At 46.0% G+C, this 17,956-nt stretch overlaps 1 protein-coding gene across 1 annotated transcript; it reads right to left on the bottom strand.

The window, feature by feature from the left end:
• Positions 1-4,314: 4,314 nt before the first annotated feature.
• On the bottom strand, positions 4,315-16,731 carry LOC124467619 (POU domain, class 2, transcription factor 2). The gene is made up of 15 exons (XM_047019957.1): positions 16,669-16,731; positions 16,277-16,311; positions 15,956-16,006; positions 14,530-14,649; positions 13,805-14,041; positions 13,401-13,506; positions 13,160-13,251; positions 12,595-12,780; positions 12,366-12,507; positions 11,905-12,053; positions 11,437-11,628; positions 11,009-11,057; positions 10,723-10,849; positions 10,207-10,280; positions 4,315-8,844 (listed from the first exon to the last, which is right to left on the bottom strand). Exons 1-15 carry the CDS (start codon positions 16,724-16,726, stop codon positions 8,525-8,527), a joined length of 1,938 nt encoding a protein of 645 aa, XP_046875913.1. The 5' UTR covers positions 16,727-16,731; the 3' UTR covers positions 4,315-8,524.
• Positions 16,732-17,956: the final 1,225 nt, after the last annotated feature.

Below are 17,956 nucleotides of genomic sequence, written 5' to 3'. Positions count from 1 at the left end.
TAAGTGGCGGGGGAGGGGGACATAGATAGAGAGAGAGACAGAGAGAGAGAGAAAGAGAGAGAGAGAGAGAGAGAGAGAGAGAGAGAGAGAGAGGGAGAGAGCGAGAGAGAAGGGGGGCTGGGGGAGGGAGAGAAGTGAATGGCTTCTTTGTGATCAAAAGGCTTGTTTATTTTCTTGGCGCTTGAACTCTTGAGGAAACACATAGGGTCTGTCTGCGCTGTCTAGCTTTCTAGCTTCCTCCCTTCATTGCGTCCTCTATTTCCTAACTTTAGTGTCTTGGCCATGCTTCTGTAGCACATAGTCCCGCACCAGCACTGTTGAACACACCGCCAAAAGTGTGCAGACACTCATACCAAAGCAAATCTACGCACAGACACACAGACACACACACACATACACACACCCCGCAGACTCTCTCTTTTTCTCACACACTCATGCACATAAGCACACTTGGTCCACCCCCCCCCCACACCCCCTCCCAGCTGGCATTCGCATGTGTAATAGGATTACTCTGCTCCTGTGCTGTGGCAGAGAAGACTCCCATAGAGGAGGGGATGAAACGGGGGAAGGTGGGGTGGAGAAGGGGGAGAGAGGGGCCGATGAAGTGGAGAACAAAGGTAGAGAAAGAGAGTGAGAGGCCAGAGAGGGGCTTCAATTAGTACCTTATTACAATGAATGGAGATCATTGAGGACACTAGAAGCTTTGTCTTCTGTGTTTTGAAAATGTGAAAATAAACCAATCAGCTGATAAAAGGTTCACATAGATTTGCCCCAAATTGCACAAACTGCAAGGAAAAACAAGCTTCAGTGAGAATGAAACTTAGTACAAACTGCCATATTAGCACTCTATTAAAAGTAAAGGAAGTCTTATTCTGTATCCTTAAGGAAAGATAGAGAGAATGGTCATAATTGGAGGGAGTGACAAAGGGATTGGAGAGAGGCCACACTGGATCCTTGAGGAAAGGAGGCTGCAGAGAGGAATGTGAGAGTTATATTTGACCTACTTCAGGCCTCATGCCAAATCTGTAATTTACAAAGTTAGAGAAAAAGAGAGAGGGAGGAAATAGAGGGAGCATACGATGAAAACATGAGCAACGAGGAAACAGTTGGTAAAGTAGGAAGGGAGGGAGGTAGAGAATAGTGGGAGAGGGTCAGAGAGAGAGAGAGAAAGAGACGGAGAGAAACAGCAAACTAGGAAAACATGAGTAAGGGAGAAGAAAAGAGAGCAGCAGAGAGGAGAGAGTTGGGGAGGGAGAAGGAGAATTGGGGATGGACGGGCAGAGCAAGGAAGGGGGAGAAAGAGAGATGGGGGGAAGGGGTAGGATAGAGTTGGGAGGTATGTGTGGAACGGTGCAAGTCTATATTTAGCCCAGCCTGTATGTGTTGACAGGACCTCCAGACTGTCACCAGGGAACTCTCTCTTCCTATCCCTATTGGCACTATGCAACACTTCCCGTCAACCCCCCACTGTATATCATTCCCTCAAGCTCCCTTACACACTCCCTCTCTCCCTCACAGTCGCTCTCCTTCCCCTCCTCGCAGCTTACGTATTCCCGCTCTCTCTTTCCTCTGTTTCTCTCTCTTTTACACACTCTGTCGCTCCCACTGTAAACCAAGTCTGAAACCGAACTCAGATCCAACACACTCATTATTTACACAGCAGGGGAAACCTGGAGAGGGAGCAAAAACTTGTGGGTCGGCCCTAGTCCGGGCCAGGGGACTGGGGATGGGGTTGGTGTCTGCTTTGCCTTGGGAATATTGCTGGTGGCTGGGTCCGCCCTGGCCTCAAACTTGGGTTTGTGACTGGGATTGGGGCTGGGGTTGGGTCTGGGGTTGGTATCTGCATTTGCCTGGGGCTTGGGCTTGGCCTGGGGCAAGATCTGGGGTTGAGGCATCCCAGAACCGCCAACCACAAGGTGGAGGCGCCATGAGCAGACACGTCACCATGGCGAGGAGTCTAAGGAGAACAGCAGACCAGAAGAAGACGTCGAAACAGACTGTTCGTCACTGCTCTCTTCCTCTCTTCTATTCTTCCAGCTTTCCTCAAGGTGGACTCACAGCTGATCTTCTAAAACACTTGCTGGAATGGCAATGAGCAAATCAAACCTGAATCAGTGTTCAATGTAGAACATATGTAATTTAATTGAGAACCGCTGAAAACACTGGAACTTGTCTCAAGTTCTTTATGGGTAATTCAGTTCCCATACACCTGGGTGTTCCAGCTGTAGATGTACACATGGTCTCCAGGTCTGGCTAGGAACATATCCAAACCAACTATCACCCTAACTAGATCTTCCTGCTGTGCCTCACTTGTGTGAAAGCGGAGGGTGTTTACCCCAAATTCAAATATCTATTCGAACCAGTTCTAACTGGCACAACCTCTGCAGACCGTTTTAAACTCAAACAGTTGCCATCTGAATCATTCTGAGGCTTTAACATCTTTTTTCAATTGGATATTTGGTGTATACCTCATTCTGTGCCTGCAATGAAATTTTGTAGGTTTACATTGCATGATCCTGTTGGAAAAATTGAAGATGTAACTCATTTATCCTGTATAAGAATGATTCGTCATCGACTGACTGTGCAATGCTTGATAGATTAATATTTCTGACAGATCCTGAGGCTGCTTTCTAACCAAGGATAAGCGCAGAATGACAGCGGCCAAATAACCATGGTGTTTAGTACAACTTGATCAACACAAAGGCTGTGTGGGTGAAGACCACACTCTCCTCTGGAGCTGTGAGCGTCCCTTGTGTAGTGTAGGTGTCCCTCTAGTTGTGGCTTTGGGGTACTGCGCATCATACAAACCCATTACTGTTGAACGATTTTCCCTGATTAACTTGCCCCGAACAATCCAACTACATCTGATTAGACCCAGCTTTAGCCCAGATCCACAAACATGTGGAGGGAACAGGCTAGAACAACCTTTAAAAATAAAATGTAAAAGAGTTATAAACTATCGGTTACTTAAATGATAAACAATGAGACATACTCAATGTTTTTTAAATAAATATACACTACAGTGACTCATCCAGCAGTACATAATGTTGCCGGAATGAATTACTTTATGCCCTTTCAAATTTTCCAAATATAGTTCTAAACATTGCCCTTCTGTGTGTCCAGTCTGGTGCCCAAGGTATGAACAAAGAAAGGTATTCATGGTCTGTGGACATGAGAGGGTGAAGATGGATTTGGGCCTGTGGTTGTGTGTACATGTGTGTGCTAGTGTATGTGAGTCAGTGTGGGCGTTTGAGTACGTTTGTGTGACGGTCTAAGTGTGTGAGTGTGCAAGGGTGTGTATGTTTGTGTGGACATGGCTTTTCCTCACCTTCGCAGTGGAATCTATGTGTCACAAATGCCTACACCCTACCCTGTCATCTCTCTCTCTTGCTTTATCTATACTCTCAGGTTCTCCTCTTTCTTTCCTTATCACTCACACACTCATTCACATACTCTCTCTCTCTGTCTGTCTCTCCAGTCCCCGCTATATCTCCGCTTTGACAAATGAAGGATAAACAAGAGTTCCCAGAAAGAAGGAAAGACAGAACTGTGCCAGGACTGACTGGAAATATTCCTCCTCTCCCTCCTTCCCTCCCTAAACCCCCCCACCTCCTCCACGCTGCGGGCCACCCAGAGCACCACCACTGCAGGTCCAGATCCAGTTCCCCTGCTGGCCCAGCATGGTGCAGTGAACCAGGGGCCCAGGGCACACTGAGGCCCACCCAGACTGACAATGTATGCACTCGCACGGTAGGTCGCTTTGAATGAAAGCTTGTGGTAAATGGTTCCTGTAAGATGGTAACCCACGGTAACCCCAGACACTACGCCAAAGGACAGAGCAGTCTGGTTGAGGGAGGAGGGGGGCTTGGGTGGGCCTGGGTTTTAATGGAGCGTTCGTCTGTCTCTACTCTGTTATAAAGTTGTTTCTAGTCAAAGTGGTTCCACAGTGAGCCCTGTGTTTGGTTATGAGATGACGAGAGTGTCTGGTGTCAGTTGGGTTGGGCTTACATGCTAACAATGTACAGCTGTGTGTGTGCTCTCATCAATCTCTTCTGAGGAGCATCCCAAACCCTTTTAGCCACTGCCATACCCACAGTCTGAATGGATGGGATGTACAAAAGATGATAATGTTTGACATCATTGTGTTGTGTGTGAGTGGGTGATGTAAATATGCAACGACAGCCATTCGCATCAACTTATTACAAGTCAAATAAGCAAGTCATCCAAGCAACACTATTTGTGGAAGAAAGACACAAGGACCGATTGATCTAAATTTACACTTTATTCCTAACAATTAATGTTTTGTTTGTCCCCATTCCCTTCCCCAAACACCAGGCACACAGATAGCGATGAGTCTGGGACAGGTATAATAGAACGCTCAGAACGAGCCTCGAGAGAAAAAAAACTGGTCACTCACAAACAGAAAGGAATGGGCTGTGACAGTTATACGTGTCACAGAGCAGTGTTTTAACATTTTAGTCATCATCGTCATCATAAGTATCATTAATATCAAACATCACTGTAGCAAAGAGAACTTGCAGAGTTCTTAACCATAGAAATAAAACTAAACAAAATCACGAATCGCAAAATGCGGTAAAGAAAATGGGGGAAAAAACAGTAAAGAGTTCTTTGGTTTTCACTATTGAGGTTTTTCATTAGTAAAATCTGTCTTTGCCATCCTCATAATTAACCTTTGGATTTAAGCTGCATTGTAGAAAAAATAGAGAGAAAATGTTTTCAAAAAGAATTAAAAAAGCAAAAGGGCCTAACTGACTAACTGCATTCTCTCTTTCTACCTCCCTCTCTCTCTCTCATGGGTTGCGAATTTCATGTGACATTCAGATACACATGTGTTCTCAAGGCCAGAAACAGCTCCTCTGTTACATGGAGAGTTGAGACATACAGGCTTGAGATACGGTCATAAGCACATAACCAACATAAGGAACATCAACAGCCACATAGAAGTCTGGTAGAAAACTGTCTTGGGTCAAGACGTCCTGCTGCGACACAGCGGTTGCTCTTGATGACAGTCTTATGATGTCATAGACGGGTGGTGAACACCTTTATGTAGCATTTACAGTCCTTGTGAAGACTCCTGAATGATTATATACACATGGACCAACAGTGTGTGTGTGTGTGTCTGAGTGTGTGTATGTGTGTGTGTGTAGGGTCCCGCCATAGTGGTTTAACTTTGGTATCATTCTAGGCCCACTGCTGGCGAGACCTCCACAGGCACGCAGTCTGTACAGCTTCATCCTGGTTACCCCACACACAGACGCCTTCTGGAAACATCTCACAGCCCTCACACCTCCCCCGGTCACCTCATAACCAACAGAAACCAAAGACACGGAGAGAGAGAAAAAAAGAGAGACCGAGCACAACATGCCATGGCATAGCGTGCCACACGTCCTCAGAACTGGAGAAGCTCTCTCTCTCCCCGTGAGGGAGTCATCCAACAGCTCTCTCTCATCAGCCTCTAGTCCTTCTCCAGTCTCTCTCCAACCAGTTTCTAGTTAGGACCCCCCTCCCGTGGACACGCCTACGTCGTCCATTAAAGCTTCCAGTCTATTTGGTTTTCAACAGAGGATATGAGGTATTTAGGCAAAGCCCTCACCTTGGAACAACAAAAGGAAAATGGAGAAAGAAAGATCCTTGAGGGAGAGAGGAGAGAAAGACCGGGAGTCTAGACAGTCAAGTGGTGACTCTGGAGATGCTACTCCCTCATTATTGGTGCTTAAGAAGCCTGCATCACTGTACAGTGAACTTTCATGTTATACATGACATACATCCTCCTTTTGGTCTGCCTCTCTCCCTCTCTCTATCTTTTCCCATCTCATTGTCTCCCTCTCTCTCTCTCTCTCTCTCTGGTCATTACAGCAAAGATACAGGCTCTCACAGCAGATACCCAGTCTGTGAGAGAAGCAAGGACCTTTCATTTTGGTTTTAGTCTTTCAGTATTAAAGTTTGGCCAAAGCTTGTCCCCCCCACATAACCTTGCAGTCCCCACACTATTACAACCCTTAGAATACTCATTAAATAGAAGGAACATCAATAAATACATAAATTAATCAAGCCATAAATAAATGAGTGAGAGTTCATAAAATACAAATAATTTCTGCAATAAAAAACACACGCACCCCCTCACACAATAAATACGAAATCTTCAAAGATCAGACAGTCTAAAGCTTTTGGTTCTAAAATCAAATCATCATTATCATCAAACATTTTTATCAAGAAGGATCATTTCACAGCCTTTCTGTACAGGAGCATGAATATGTAAGCATTAGAACATAGATCTGTTTTCCTAAAAATAAACTAAAGAAGCACTAACAGGTACCTTCCCTCTAAAACAGAAGGTCAGCTGGTATGTCAGTTGACACCACCCACCTAGCCCCATCAGCCCTGGTCCTCGTTTGGACGCTCAATGGACCCTCTCAACTGTTGTGCATTGTTTTGGTTTGTTATTTGGTTTGGTTTGTGTCAGTAAAGTTTTGCTTTTGGTTATTTTGTTTTGGCTTTTTTTCACAACATTCTCAATCAAATAAAAAATCTGCTTTATCACAGTTACATCTCAATCACGTGAGAAATAAAAGAGAAATAAACAAAATAATAACAAGCTATGAAAATAGTTCATATAGCTGGCCACCCCTATATCCCCATTATAATAAGAAAGCAATGAGACAAAGTCATACATTATAGACAAACAGAGCATGGAAATCAAAAACAAACCCCCCTAAAATTCTGATATTCAGTTCATTGAGGTTGACTGAGCTCCTCTGTCCAGGATGCAAAAACGAACAAACTGAAGACACCATCAAGAGAAGGAGGGAGGGAGTGAAGATGGGTGGTGGAGAGAGGAAGGGCTTTGTGTCTGTGGCATGGACCACAGGAGGCCTGGCAATCCCTCTCTCCCCTCTTTGACCTTCTCCTCCTCCTCTCTGATCTGGCGCTGTATTTGGTTTGGTTTGTGTTCTGTTCGGTTCAGTCACCCCTAGGTTTTGGTTTGCTTGTTTATTTTTGGTTTTGGTCCCTTGTTGCTATGACTCTCCACCCCTCTTCCACCCCCTGCTGGTTGATCCAGGTCCTGCTCACCTGACACCTGTCTAGATCTTTCCACTCCTTCCTTCTCCTCCCTCCATCTTCTCTCTTTTCTTTGTGGTCCTTCTTTCTTCCAAGGTGAAGGAAGGGTGTGGGGCAGGGTTCTGAGGCACAGCGTTTCTGGAGGAACGTACACATTAGAATACTGCTTTGTCTTCTCTCGTTTCAAAAAAAATATTATTGGGATTTGAGTCATCCTCTCCGGGTTTTCAGGGTGTGTGTATGTGTGTGTGACACAGCTGTGGTCTCGTGTGAACACATGCGTTTCTCCCAAGGCTTTGGTATCCAAGAAGGACTGTCTGTCCATAATAATGAGATGGCATGAAAAACGTAAACATGAACAGAGAAATGGGTATTCTTTTGGTTTCAATAAGTTTGACTGTGTGTGTGTAGGTGTTGGTATTATATTTTGTTTTTCTGCCGTTGTAAATCCAAGTCTATTTTTGAAATGTTAACAACAGATCAATGTTGTCATGATGATGATGACAATGATCAATGTAAAAATAATCTACAGATAATGACTTAAACGACTGATACGTTGTTAAGTGTATAATTGTAATCAATAAAGATAGCTGCTAAATCCATCACAGCATTGACATTTTATAGAATTCAAGATAAAGCTAGTATAAAGAGAGGTAGGTACTGTGGACAGTGGAGACACCTTTTGGAAACATGGATATATATATATATCAAACTAGTATTATTATTTGGCATGAAATACAATCTACCCCACTTTAAATCAAACTACAATCAATACAAAAATACAAAATAATTGTAAAACAATATGGAGATATGGTGTGAAATGTAGTTTTGGTGTGTTTGGTGTAACAGAGTGTTGGTCGATCCTGGACAGTTCAATGTCAGAAGTCTTTAAGTAAAGCTTTTCTTTCCGTTAGTTCTTCTGTTTAATGTAAATTTTTTTGGTTTCAGTTTTTGGTATTTTGGTTTTTGGAGATTTTGGCATGTTTGTCATTTTCATCTTTGTGTGTCTTCCTTTCTAGTTTACTTGTTTTTACATTTTGGTTTTTCAACTCTTCATCCATGTTTGTCTTTTCATCTCATGACCTTGCCATGCCACCCCATCTCTCACACACAGTCGTTATGTGTTTCCTCCCTGCTCTGGTTTCCATCAATTGTTTTCCTCTCACTCTTCCACAGAAAGGAGCAAAAGTTCTTTATAAACACTGTTGATTTTTTGGTTTAAATCTCCCCCGTTCTCCGGTTCTCTCCATCATCCCTTGCTCTCTCCTTCCCCTTTCTATCTGGGTATTTTTTTGGCTTCAAAAGACTCGGGGTGAGAGAGCGCAAGGGAGAAAAAAACGGAGGGAGAGAGAGATGGCTTTGGTTGAAAGGCGAGGTTTGTTTTCTGTAAAGCACTCCGCCTGAAACTCCTCCTCCCTCCTCTGATAGGTTCTTTTGGGTTCCGTCACTCGGCCATGGCCCCGTCCAGAGGCGGGGGGGAGGCTTCACTAAAGGAGCAGAAGGAGGCGGGGCTAGAGCATGGAGAGGGGGAGAGGGATTCACCAAGGCTCATTCCGCTGGCACCAGGGGGTGGGGACTCTCTGAGGCCGCTGACCAATCCCATGCCTGCGGCACCCGCTGCCATGGGCATCAGGGTGGGGCGGTTGAGGAAGAGGGAAGGACGGAGGCTGCCACCGCCAGGACCCCCAGGGGCCGCGCCCAGAATCATCTGGCCACTCGTATCAAGACTGGAAATGGACAGTTGACCACCACTGGCAGCTAGGGCTGGAGTCCAGGAGAGAAGAGAAGAGAAGATGAGAGGTGCATTAGGAGTATTAGACAAGTCATTATAATAAGGTAAAGCTGATGCAAGCGAGATGAAGTGTGAGGACAAAATGAAGGGGTTAGAAACACTTTCACACTCTCTCCTCTCTCTCTCTCATTCACAATGTTTCAGTCTGCCTTTCTGATTTGCTGTTTCCAACTCAAACATGACCCAAGGCTGCCAATGTTTCAATCCCTGCTTGAGGTGATAGTCAATTTCAAAGAAAATGTTTGCACAATCCTTTGATTCTTTCTTAATCGTGTAGCGTGTTGGAAATAGAGCTGACACTGGAACATCTCAACAGTCAAGCAGAACGTTTGTCTGTTCTTTCAACATGGTTCCCAAATCAATCTCTGATGCTGGAGGACATCAGTTACATATGTACACACACACTAGGGATGTGCATCTCCATCACTGAGGACGATACGATACACATCTTGATCTTGATCTTGATCCAATACATTCAAGATATATAAAAGCAACTACGATTCATTCACCCCTATTGTGCGATTCGACACGATGCGATTCAACGCGATGCGATGCGAAAGAATATGATGCTATGCAATTTAATGTTACTTTATGATGCATTTCTTTGTCAGACAGCAAATCGTAAATTAACTAAAAAAGTGAACGTTTTACTTAACAAATTAAACAAAGATAAAATAAAATCAGGTCTGGACCTTGGACCTTGCCTCCAAGGGGGACTCAGACGTCTCCACACAAATACCAGCCTCTTCAGATGACTACCTAAATCAGCCGTGCTGCCTGTGTACTTATGTCGTGCCTGGTGTCGTGCCTGCCTGTGCATGACATATCTTGCCAATTGCATGGGTCTTGTCAAATTGCCCATCTTCCTTGGAAAATTCAAAGTGTTGCCAAACCTTGGATTTTTTGCAATTCGTAAGAACGTGTAACTCTTCCTCCGCGATGATAACACTCGCCCGAACACACCTCTTACTCGCGAGAAATTTGGCCGAGAGACTTTAGGAGAAACGGCCACTGACAGCAGTGGAGATGAGCACGCTTAAGAAACAGTTAGAGAGGAGGAAACTATCTTAATATACAATTATTGGTCACAAATCATTGGTAACATTTCTAAAGGTGTTCCCCTACACATAATTCTATGTAAATACATCAGATTATACCGATGCAAAAATGTTAGAAACGATGCATCCCGATTTCATCCCACATTTTAACCAGCGCACACTTTTTTGATCCGGGCAATTGCATCGTGTGTTTTTATGCCTAAGCATCGATGCGAACCAGTGAATCTTACCATCCCTAACACACACACATGCATACACACGTGTACGCGGACACACCTTGCATTGTGGCCAGGGGACTGCTTCCGAGGAGAGCTTGACTCATGACTGTGCTTACTCCCATCATTGCGTTCCTATGGTGTGTATGGATACATATTCACACACACAAACAAACACACACACACACACATACAGAGATTCCCACAGGAAGAAAAAGGAAGCAGGTAGGTTAGAAGTTTCAGCTAAAGCATATGAATAACAAGCACCACATTATACGCGCCAACAGACATTCTGTTTTGAGGATTGTCTGTTGAAAAATGTATGCATGTCTCTACAGGTATAAGTGCATTCTAAATTACTGTGTGTGTGGGTGTGTGTGAGTTTATGTGAGTGTGTGTGTGTGTGTGTGTAAGTAAGAACATTGAAAAGGTCAGATTTGCTGCTCAACTGGTGTAGGTTGGTTCGGTCAGATGTACTCCAGATTTACTGTCACTGAGTGTGAGAGAGAGTGAAAGAGGGAGGGAGAGAGAGAGAGAGAGAGGGAAAATTAAATAGAGAGAATAAGGAGAGACTCACCCAGTGTTCATGCCCTGGGTGCTGAGGCCGGGAGGGGCTGGGCTAGCAGTGCTGTGTGGAGGCGGGGTCACAGAGGCAGAGCCACTTGGGGTCAGAGGGCAGGTGACCGATGACGTCGGACTGGTAGCTAGGAGATCAAAAGTGTGATGTCACGAATGAAAATCGAAATCTATTACAGATAAACAATTGTTTCAATCAAAATGATTTAAACTAAAACAACATTTTATCAATGAAAGTGTTTTTAACAAACGCGAAACTAATGACAATGCATTTAGGGGCTTCTCACCTGTTGTGCTGAGAGTGGTGACGACCTGGGACAATCCCTGACTGGACATCTGGAGCGAGCGAGCGAGAGAGAGAGGAACAGATAAGGAGAGATAGAGAGAGAAAGCAAGTAGGTGAAAGCCAGCCAGAGATGAAAGATTTAAGTAGGAGAGAGACAGGTAGATGTACAGTCTAACAGTCCGACATTGTGGTAGTGACATCACCATGACAGAGTACTGTATGCAGGAAGCTGAGAGCAATGCAGGATGGGTAGAGGACATACAGGGGTCATTCGCAGGGGGCTACGACAACAACCTGGGCTGGGGGTGGGAGGTTGTTGAGGGAAGGGATATTATTGGGCGAGCTGGGCACAGGGTGTGGTCCAATCAAAAGGTGAGGGTGAAGGTGGTGTAGCAGAGGAGGGGGTGGGGTTGGGTGCAGGGGTCGTACCATGTGCGGGCTGTAGCAGGGGGGTTTGTGCGTCACAGGGGGGGGCTGGCTGGGCAGGGGGGGGGTGGCGCTGGAGGGGTTGATGCGTTTCTCTTTCTGCCGTCGGTTGCAGAACCAGACGCGGATCACCTCCTTCTCCATGTTCAGCTGCTCCGCCATCAGTAAGATCTCCTCCGAGGTAGGCTTCTGGTTCTGGAAGATCACCACGTCAGAACAACGTCAAAACAACCTTCAGTACTGTTACAATAATGATAGGATGTTCTCTGAGGTAGGCTTTTGGTTCTGACAGAATGTGAAAACAGTGTTCCAGCAATGTTCCGGTGACTTTAATGCATCCTACATTGGCATTTAGAAAGGTGAACAACACAAACGTCTACGCTCATACAACATTGAAGGAACTCATACTAGACGCTTGACATAACGTGACATAACCCGTCAGGTCAGAGGTCAAACCATGGTCTGACTCACCGAGAGGAAGTTGCGCTCCAAGGCCACTCGGACGTTGGTCTCGATGCTGGTACGTTTCTTTCTGCGTCGCCCTGGCAACCCATCAAAGCCCATCATAGGGGAGGAGAGAGAGCTGGGGCTGGGCAGCATACTGTCTATCGCCATGGTTTCTGGTAGAGGGGAGGGAGAAGAGAGAAAGAGACGAAGACAAAGATTATAGTGGGTTTAAGAGATTACATTTTTGCAAATTGCAATTTCTGGTCAGATGGCTGAGCGGTTAGGGAGTTGGGCTATTAATCAGAAGGTTGTTGGTTCGATTCCCGGCTGTGCCAAATGACGTTGTGTCCTTGGGCAAAGCACTTCATCCTACTTGCCTCGGGGAGAATGTCCCTGTACTTACTGTTAGTCGCTCTGGATAAGAGTGTCTGCTAAATGACTAAATGTAAAAATGTTATGTAAATGTCTATGAGCAAACCACTCACCTGCATCACTGAGCCACTTCTCGAGAAGAGGCTTGAGCTTGCACATGTTCTTGAAGCTCAGGTTGAGGGCCTCGAAGCGGGAGATGGTGGTCTGGCTGAAGTCATTACCATACAGCTTCCCCATGGCCATACCCACATCACCCTGGAGGAGAGAGATAGATACAGACGAGTTACACACAGTCACACACGCAAGCACACACACACACAAGCACACACACACAGCGCTCACCTGTGTGAATCCCAGTTTGATGCGTCTCTGTTTGAAGGTTCGGGCGAACTGCTCCAGTTCTTCCAGGTCACTAGGCTCCTCCCCATGTGAGGTCACGGAGGTGACAGAGGCCCCGCCCCCTCCTGAGGACACCCCCCCATCGCTCTTCTCCCTCTGGAGTGACAAGTGACTGTCGCCGTGTCGACGCTACGGCAAATGAGAGAAGGGAGTTTCAGGGTTATCTTTCGTGGGAGTGGTGGGGCTGTGAAGAGGTGACCACACCGGAGTATTGACATGCCCTTGGATAAATAGAGTATTAAGGGGAAGTCCATATAGCTTGCTCAGTCCTTTGCATGACATGAGTGTGTGTGTGTTTGTGTGTGTGGCAGGGGGAGGGGGGGGGGGGGTTCTACAGGAGCCTATGGTGTTAAAGAATCAATGTTCTAGCTGATATTCAGGCAAAGACCATTGATTTCCACTGTCGGAGGCCGATCTCCTGTGTACCAGAGGGCACACACACTGACACCCACACATCAACCTCCACTCCTCCACCCACCCACCCACCCTCACTCCCTCACACCTGTACCTGTGCTTGCAGTCCCATTCGGGGAGGGGAGGTAAGGAGCCCCCCCTGGTTCTGCGGAGGTAGAGAAATCATATTTTGTGTCGATAGCAAACCTGAAGGGGAAGAGGGGTAGTGGTTATAATCACACCATCCTTTAGAACAGTCCTGTGTAAGGAGGAGGAAGAGAGATAGATGAAGAGGTGGATGGAGGTGGGGCAGGGTGGGGGAGGGTGGGGGAGGGTGGGGGAGGGTGGCATCGTACCCTGTTGGGGCTGCTGGGCCTGGGGAAGCAGGAACTGGCCTGGGTTCTGTAGGTGGTGACCCGGCATCAGAACCAACTGCTGCAGCTGCAACAGCTGCTGGATATCCTGCAGGAGGGGCGGGGGAGGGGCGAGGAAGGGGGGGGGAGGGGGAGGGGCGGGGGAATCAAAGAGTTAAATGTACAGCTGATCCACGGGTCAACAGCACATATCTCAAATCACTGAACATGTTATACCAATACATGTGAGATGCTGTCCTATGTGTGGATTGTCAATACAGCAAGGCAGAAGAGAGATGGCAGGCATTATAAACTGCAATGCCCTCAACCAAGTACAGATCCAAGTACAGACACAACTTATCTAACACAGCGTCTCCTAAAACTGCCGGGTGATTGGCTTCTCTCACCTGGGCGGTTAGTTGAATTGGCTGAGACAGGGGCAGCTGGGGCGGAGCTTGGACAGTGCTTTGCTCCTGTTTGGCAGCCTGATGCTGTTGCTGTGCCTGTGCCTGATTGGCTGCTGCAGCGGCATGGGCAGCGGCGTGGGCGTGTGCAGCGTTAGACTGTTGCACGGCAGCAGCCAATAGCTGAGCTTGCGCCTGCTGGAGGAGGAGCTGCTGCTGGGCAGGGAGGAGGGCTGCCAACTGAGGAAGAGGAGCGGTAAGGAGAAGGAATAGGGAGTGAAGGAGGACAAAGAGGAGGGGGAAGGGGAAAAGGAGAGGAGGAGGAGAAAAAAAGAGCCAGAGGCGGACGTGGAAAGAAGTGAAGCGTTCACCAAATGAGAGGAGGGTTGGACAGAGGTGAAGAGGAGGAGAGGAGGGTTAGTCACAGGTGAAGAGACAGCACAGTAGAACAGTAAGAACCAGTGTTACCCCAATGAGTCAGCAAAGCTGTGAGGGAAGAGCGGGAGCAAGGAAAGCAAAACAGGCCCCCGTTTCTTACATCAGAGCTGTATCAAATCAAATCAAATGTATTTGTATAGCCCTTTTTACACGCAAGCATGTCACAGAGGGCTTCACATATGCCCACAGAACTGTATGTACTGAACTCTTAGGTTGCACACACAAACAATGACAATGATAAACACACATACACACACACACAAACTTTGAGCCAGCGCTTCTACACTCACCCCTGCCAGTTGACTGCCAGCCAGCATCAGTTGTGTGTGAGGGTGGGGGGCGTGCTGCTGGGGTGGAGCAGGGGGCTGGACATGGCTGGTGGTCATCTCAGGACCTTCCTCCGTCTTACCCTGCAAGACAATGGCCAGGGGTGTCATCAATATCAGAGTTTTTCACAGATGATCAACATACATTTGTTAAATGTTCCCATTTCTTTCTAGTAAAGGTAATAAAAATGAAGGAGTAATAAAAATGATTAAAGAGAAGAAAACGAAAAATGCTGTTCAGCTTCTGGAGAAGGCAGTATGTGCTGGTGGTTCACTGGGTAGAGTAAGAACCACCCGCTGCAGGCTGAGGCCTTACCACAGCAGTAAGAACCACCCGCTGCTGGCTGAGGCCTTACCACAGCAGTAAGAACCACCCGCTGCTGGCTGAGGCCTTACCACAGCAGTAAGAACCACCCGCTGCTGGCTGAGGCCTTACCACAGCAGTAAGAACCACCCGCTGCTGGCTGAGGCCTTACCACAGCAGTAAGAACCACCCGCTGCTGGCTGAGGCCTTACCACAGCAGTAAGAACCACCCGCTGCTGCCTGAGGCCTTACCACAGCAGTAAGAACCACCCGCTGCTGGCTGAGGCCTTACCACAGCAGTAAGAACCACCCGCTGCTGGCTGAGGCCTTACCACAGCAGTAAGAACCACCCGCTGCAGGCTGAGGCCTTACCACAGCAGTAAGAACCACTCGCTGCTGGCTGAGGCCTTACCACAGCAGTAAGAACCACCCGCTGCTGGCTGAGGCCTTACCACAGCAGTAAGAACCACCCGCTGCTGGCTGAGGCCTTACCACAGCAGTAAGAACCACCCGCTGCTGGCTGAGGCCTTACCACAGAAGACCAGATTGGATTCCAGCCATGGCCATTTCCTACATCTCCTCTCTCTCGCTGGCTCCATAAATGAGGTAGAAACTGCCTAAAAAATATACTTTGTAAAGGCAAAGTGTATTCTCTCTCTCTTTCCCTCAGTCTCTCTCTTTCTCCTCCTCTCCAGGTTGCAGCTCACTATGTTCGCAAAAGCTGAAAAACTTTCTGTTCACAATTTCAGAGCGTTTCAAACCTGCCAATCTAGTCTGACCTGAAGCCCCTCTGTCATCACACATCCACCAGTGTGTCACTGTCTGTCTCCCCTTTCAAAATCAAAATCGCTCTCAAGTTCTCTGCCTCGATGATTCAAGGCAAACTGCTCTTCTCTCTGTCATCTCTTTTTTATGTCTCAAACACACACAGTGCCCCCCCCCCTCCCCCCAAGGCAGTTCTCACATGGTGGGTGTGTCTGAACCAGATTTGCATATTAGTGCACCAGGTCTTGGCTTCCTTCAGGGCATCTGTGTTGATACTTTAGATAACACACACACACACACACACACACAACATAAACTTACTTTGGAGCTGGCCAGAGTGGGGGAGAGATTGAAAGGACTTGTTTTTAAAGGCTGTAAAAGAGAAGACAGACAACTCAGAAACAAGTTGTCGAGACAGCATTCACCTTTGAGACAGAAACACAGCTGCTTGACCAATTACAGCGTTGCTTCAATGAGTTAGTGAAGACCCGTTATGTGAAAATCCTGGTACAAATCCCAACCAAAATAGGTGTGATTATTAAATAAATGTGCTTTCATGCATCATATCATTTTAGTCTTTAGCTAACAGCCTGATACACAAGTCTACCATTTGTTTGTCAGTAAAGAGCAGAGATGACCAACCTGATCACTGATGTCTGGTGTGTTCCTCTCAGAGTCTGCAGAGTTAAGGAACATGAGACAAAAGGATGATAGGTAAACATCAAAAGGGAGGCGGGGTACAGAAAACAAGACAGAATGACAGAGCAGAAGACTAGATACTATCTTGAACCCTACAGCCAGGCAAATCTTTACTGGCACTTAAAAAAAAGTTACAATTCCAGATCTGAAAACAGATGTCTGTGCTTTGGGTAGAAAACACCGGAACACACCATGTGAATAACTTAGCTGTGCAGTGACCTATATTCTAGTCACCAACAGGTCAAACAAACAACATGACAAATCATATACACTGCCGCTTGTTAGAACATTTGAGAAATGTAAAGAATGATTCGTGCAAAGGGTGTGCTAAGTACCTGTGCTCTCCCCTGGAAGCTCTACTCCAGGGTTCTCATCTTCTGCTGCTTTGGACATCCTGATATCTGCAGGAGAGAGAGAGAGAGAGAGGGGGGGGGGGGGGGGTTAGATGTATCCCATTTACCACATCCATACATCCGCTACAAGGAGTCATTCAGAGTGAAATCCCTCTTCTTACTCCCTCCTCTGTTACACCCCTCCATCCTTCCCTCCATCCTTTCATCCCTTCTTGCCTGACTGGCAAAGAAACAGAAACATGTTACAGAGAAGCTCTTGATTCATCCTCCTTAAGCCCCACAGGAGACCAAGACATCTCTCTCTCTCTCTCTCTCCTCTCTCTCTCTCTCTCTCTCTCTCTCTCTCTCTCTCTCTCTCTCTCTCTCTCTCTCTCTCTCTCTCTCTCTCTCTTTCTCTCTCTCTCTCTCTCTCTCTCTCTCTCTCTCTCTCTCTCTCTCTCTCTCTCTCTCTCTCTCTCTCTCTCTCTCACACACAGTCACACACACAAACAATTATAATGTAACAACACAATTATAAAATGTAAACACAGCTCATGTTTGATCAATTCAAACTCATATGTATAGTTATTATAATAATACAATTAATACAATAATACAATTATAATAATACAATATTACAATAATACAAATTAATCATGTGTAATTTGCAAAAATAAAACAATTTTGCCCTTACTTTGTTTTTGTTTGTTTATGTAAAAAAGAATACTGAACCTGTTTTCAGATCTATTTTATTTTATTTATATCTATTTATTTTAGGTTTAAACGTCATAAATTCGTCAACATGTTGCACAATAAAAAAAAAGGTTAAAATAAAGTTTGTTTCTGCTACGAACGGGACAAACAAACAAACAATTACAAACAATTGGGTAAAGATGGCTGAGCGCTTAAGGAGTCGGGCTATTAATCAGAAGGTTGTTGGTCCTGGCCTTGCCAAATTACGTTGTGTCCTTGGGCAAGACACTTCACCCCACTTGCCTCGGGAGAATGTCCTTGTACTCACTGTAAGTCGCTCTGGATAAGAGCGTCTGCTAAATGACATGATTCAAATGCGCATCATATAATTTGCATATAATTGACCCAATTGTAATAATTCGAATCTAGCCTATGATTAATGTGATCGAACTTTATAACCTAAAAAGGGGAACTCGATATACTTGGCATAGGCTTTTTAAATTCAACAGATTCACTGGAATTATGCATCATAAAATTGTATATTTCGATATTTCAATCAAAAGCGTTACCTAAGAAGTAGGCTACCTAATTTCGTGTT

This window comes from Hypomesus transpacificus, chromosome 4 (genome assembly GCF_021917145.1).
Source record: "Hypomesus transpacificus isolate Combined female chromosome 4, fHypTra1, whole genome shotgun sequence".
NCBI classification, from domain to species: domain Eukaryota; kingdom Metazoa; phylum Chordata; class Actinopteri; order Osmeriformes; family Osmeridae; genus Hypomesus; species Hypomesus transpacificus.
This window is presented reverse-complemented; position numbering and strand designations above follow the sequence as displayed.

Bases quoted from the DNA above. Each gene is read 5' to 3' on its own strand.
- LOC124467619 (XM_047019957.1), bottom strand. From the start codon at position 16,726: ATGTCCAAAGCAGCAGAAGATGAGAACCCTGGAGTAGAGCTTCCAGGG. The intron at 16,312-16,668 runs GTACTTAGCACA...TTAACTCTGCAG, and splicing joins GCTTCCAGGGGAGAGCACAG to ACTCTGAGAGGAACACACCA. The intron at 10,850-11,008 runs GTGAGAAGCCCC...TTGATCTCCTAG, and splicing joins CACCACTCTCAGCACAACAG to CTACCAGTCCGACGTCATCG.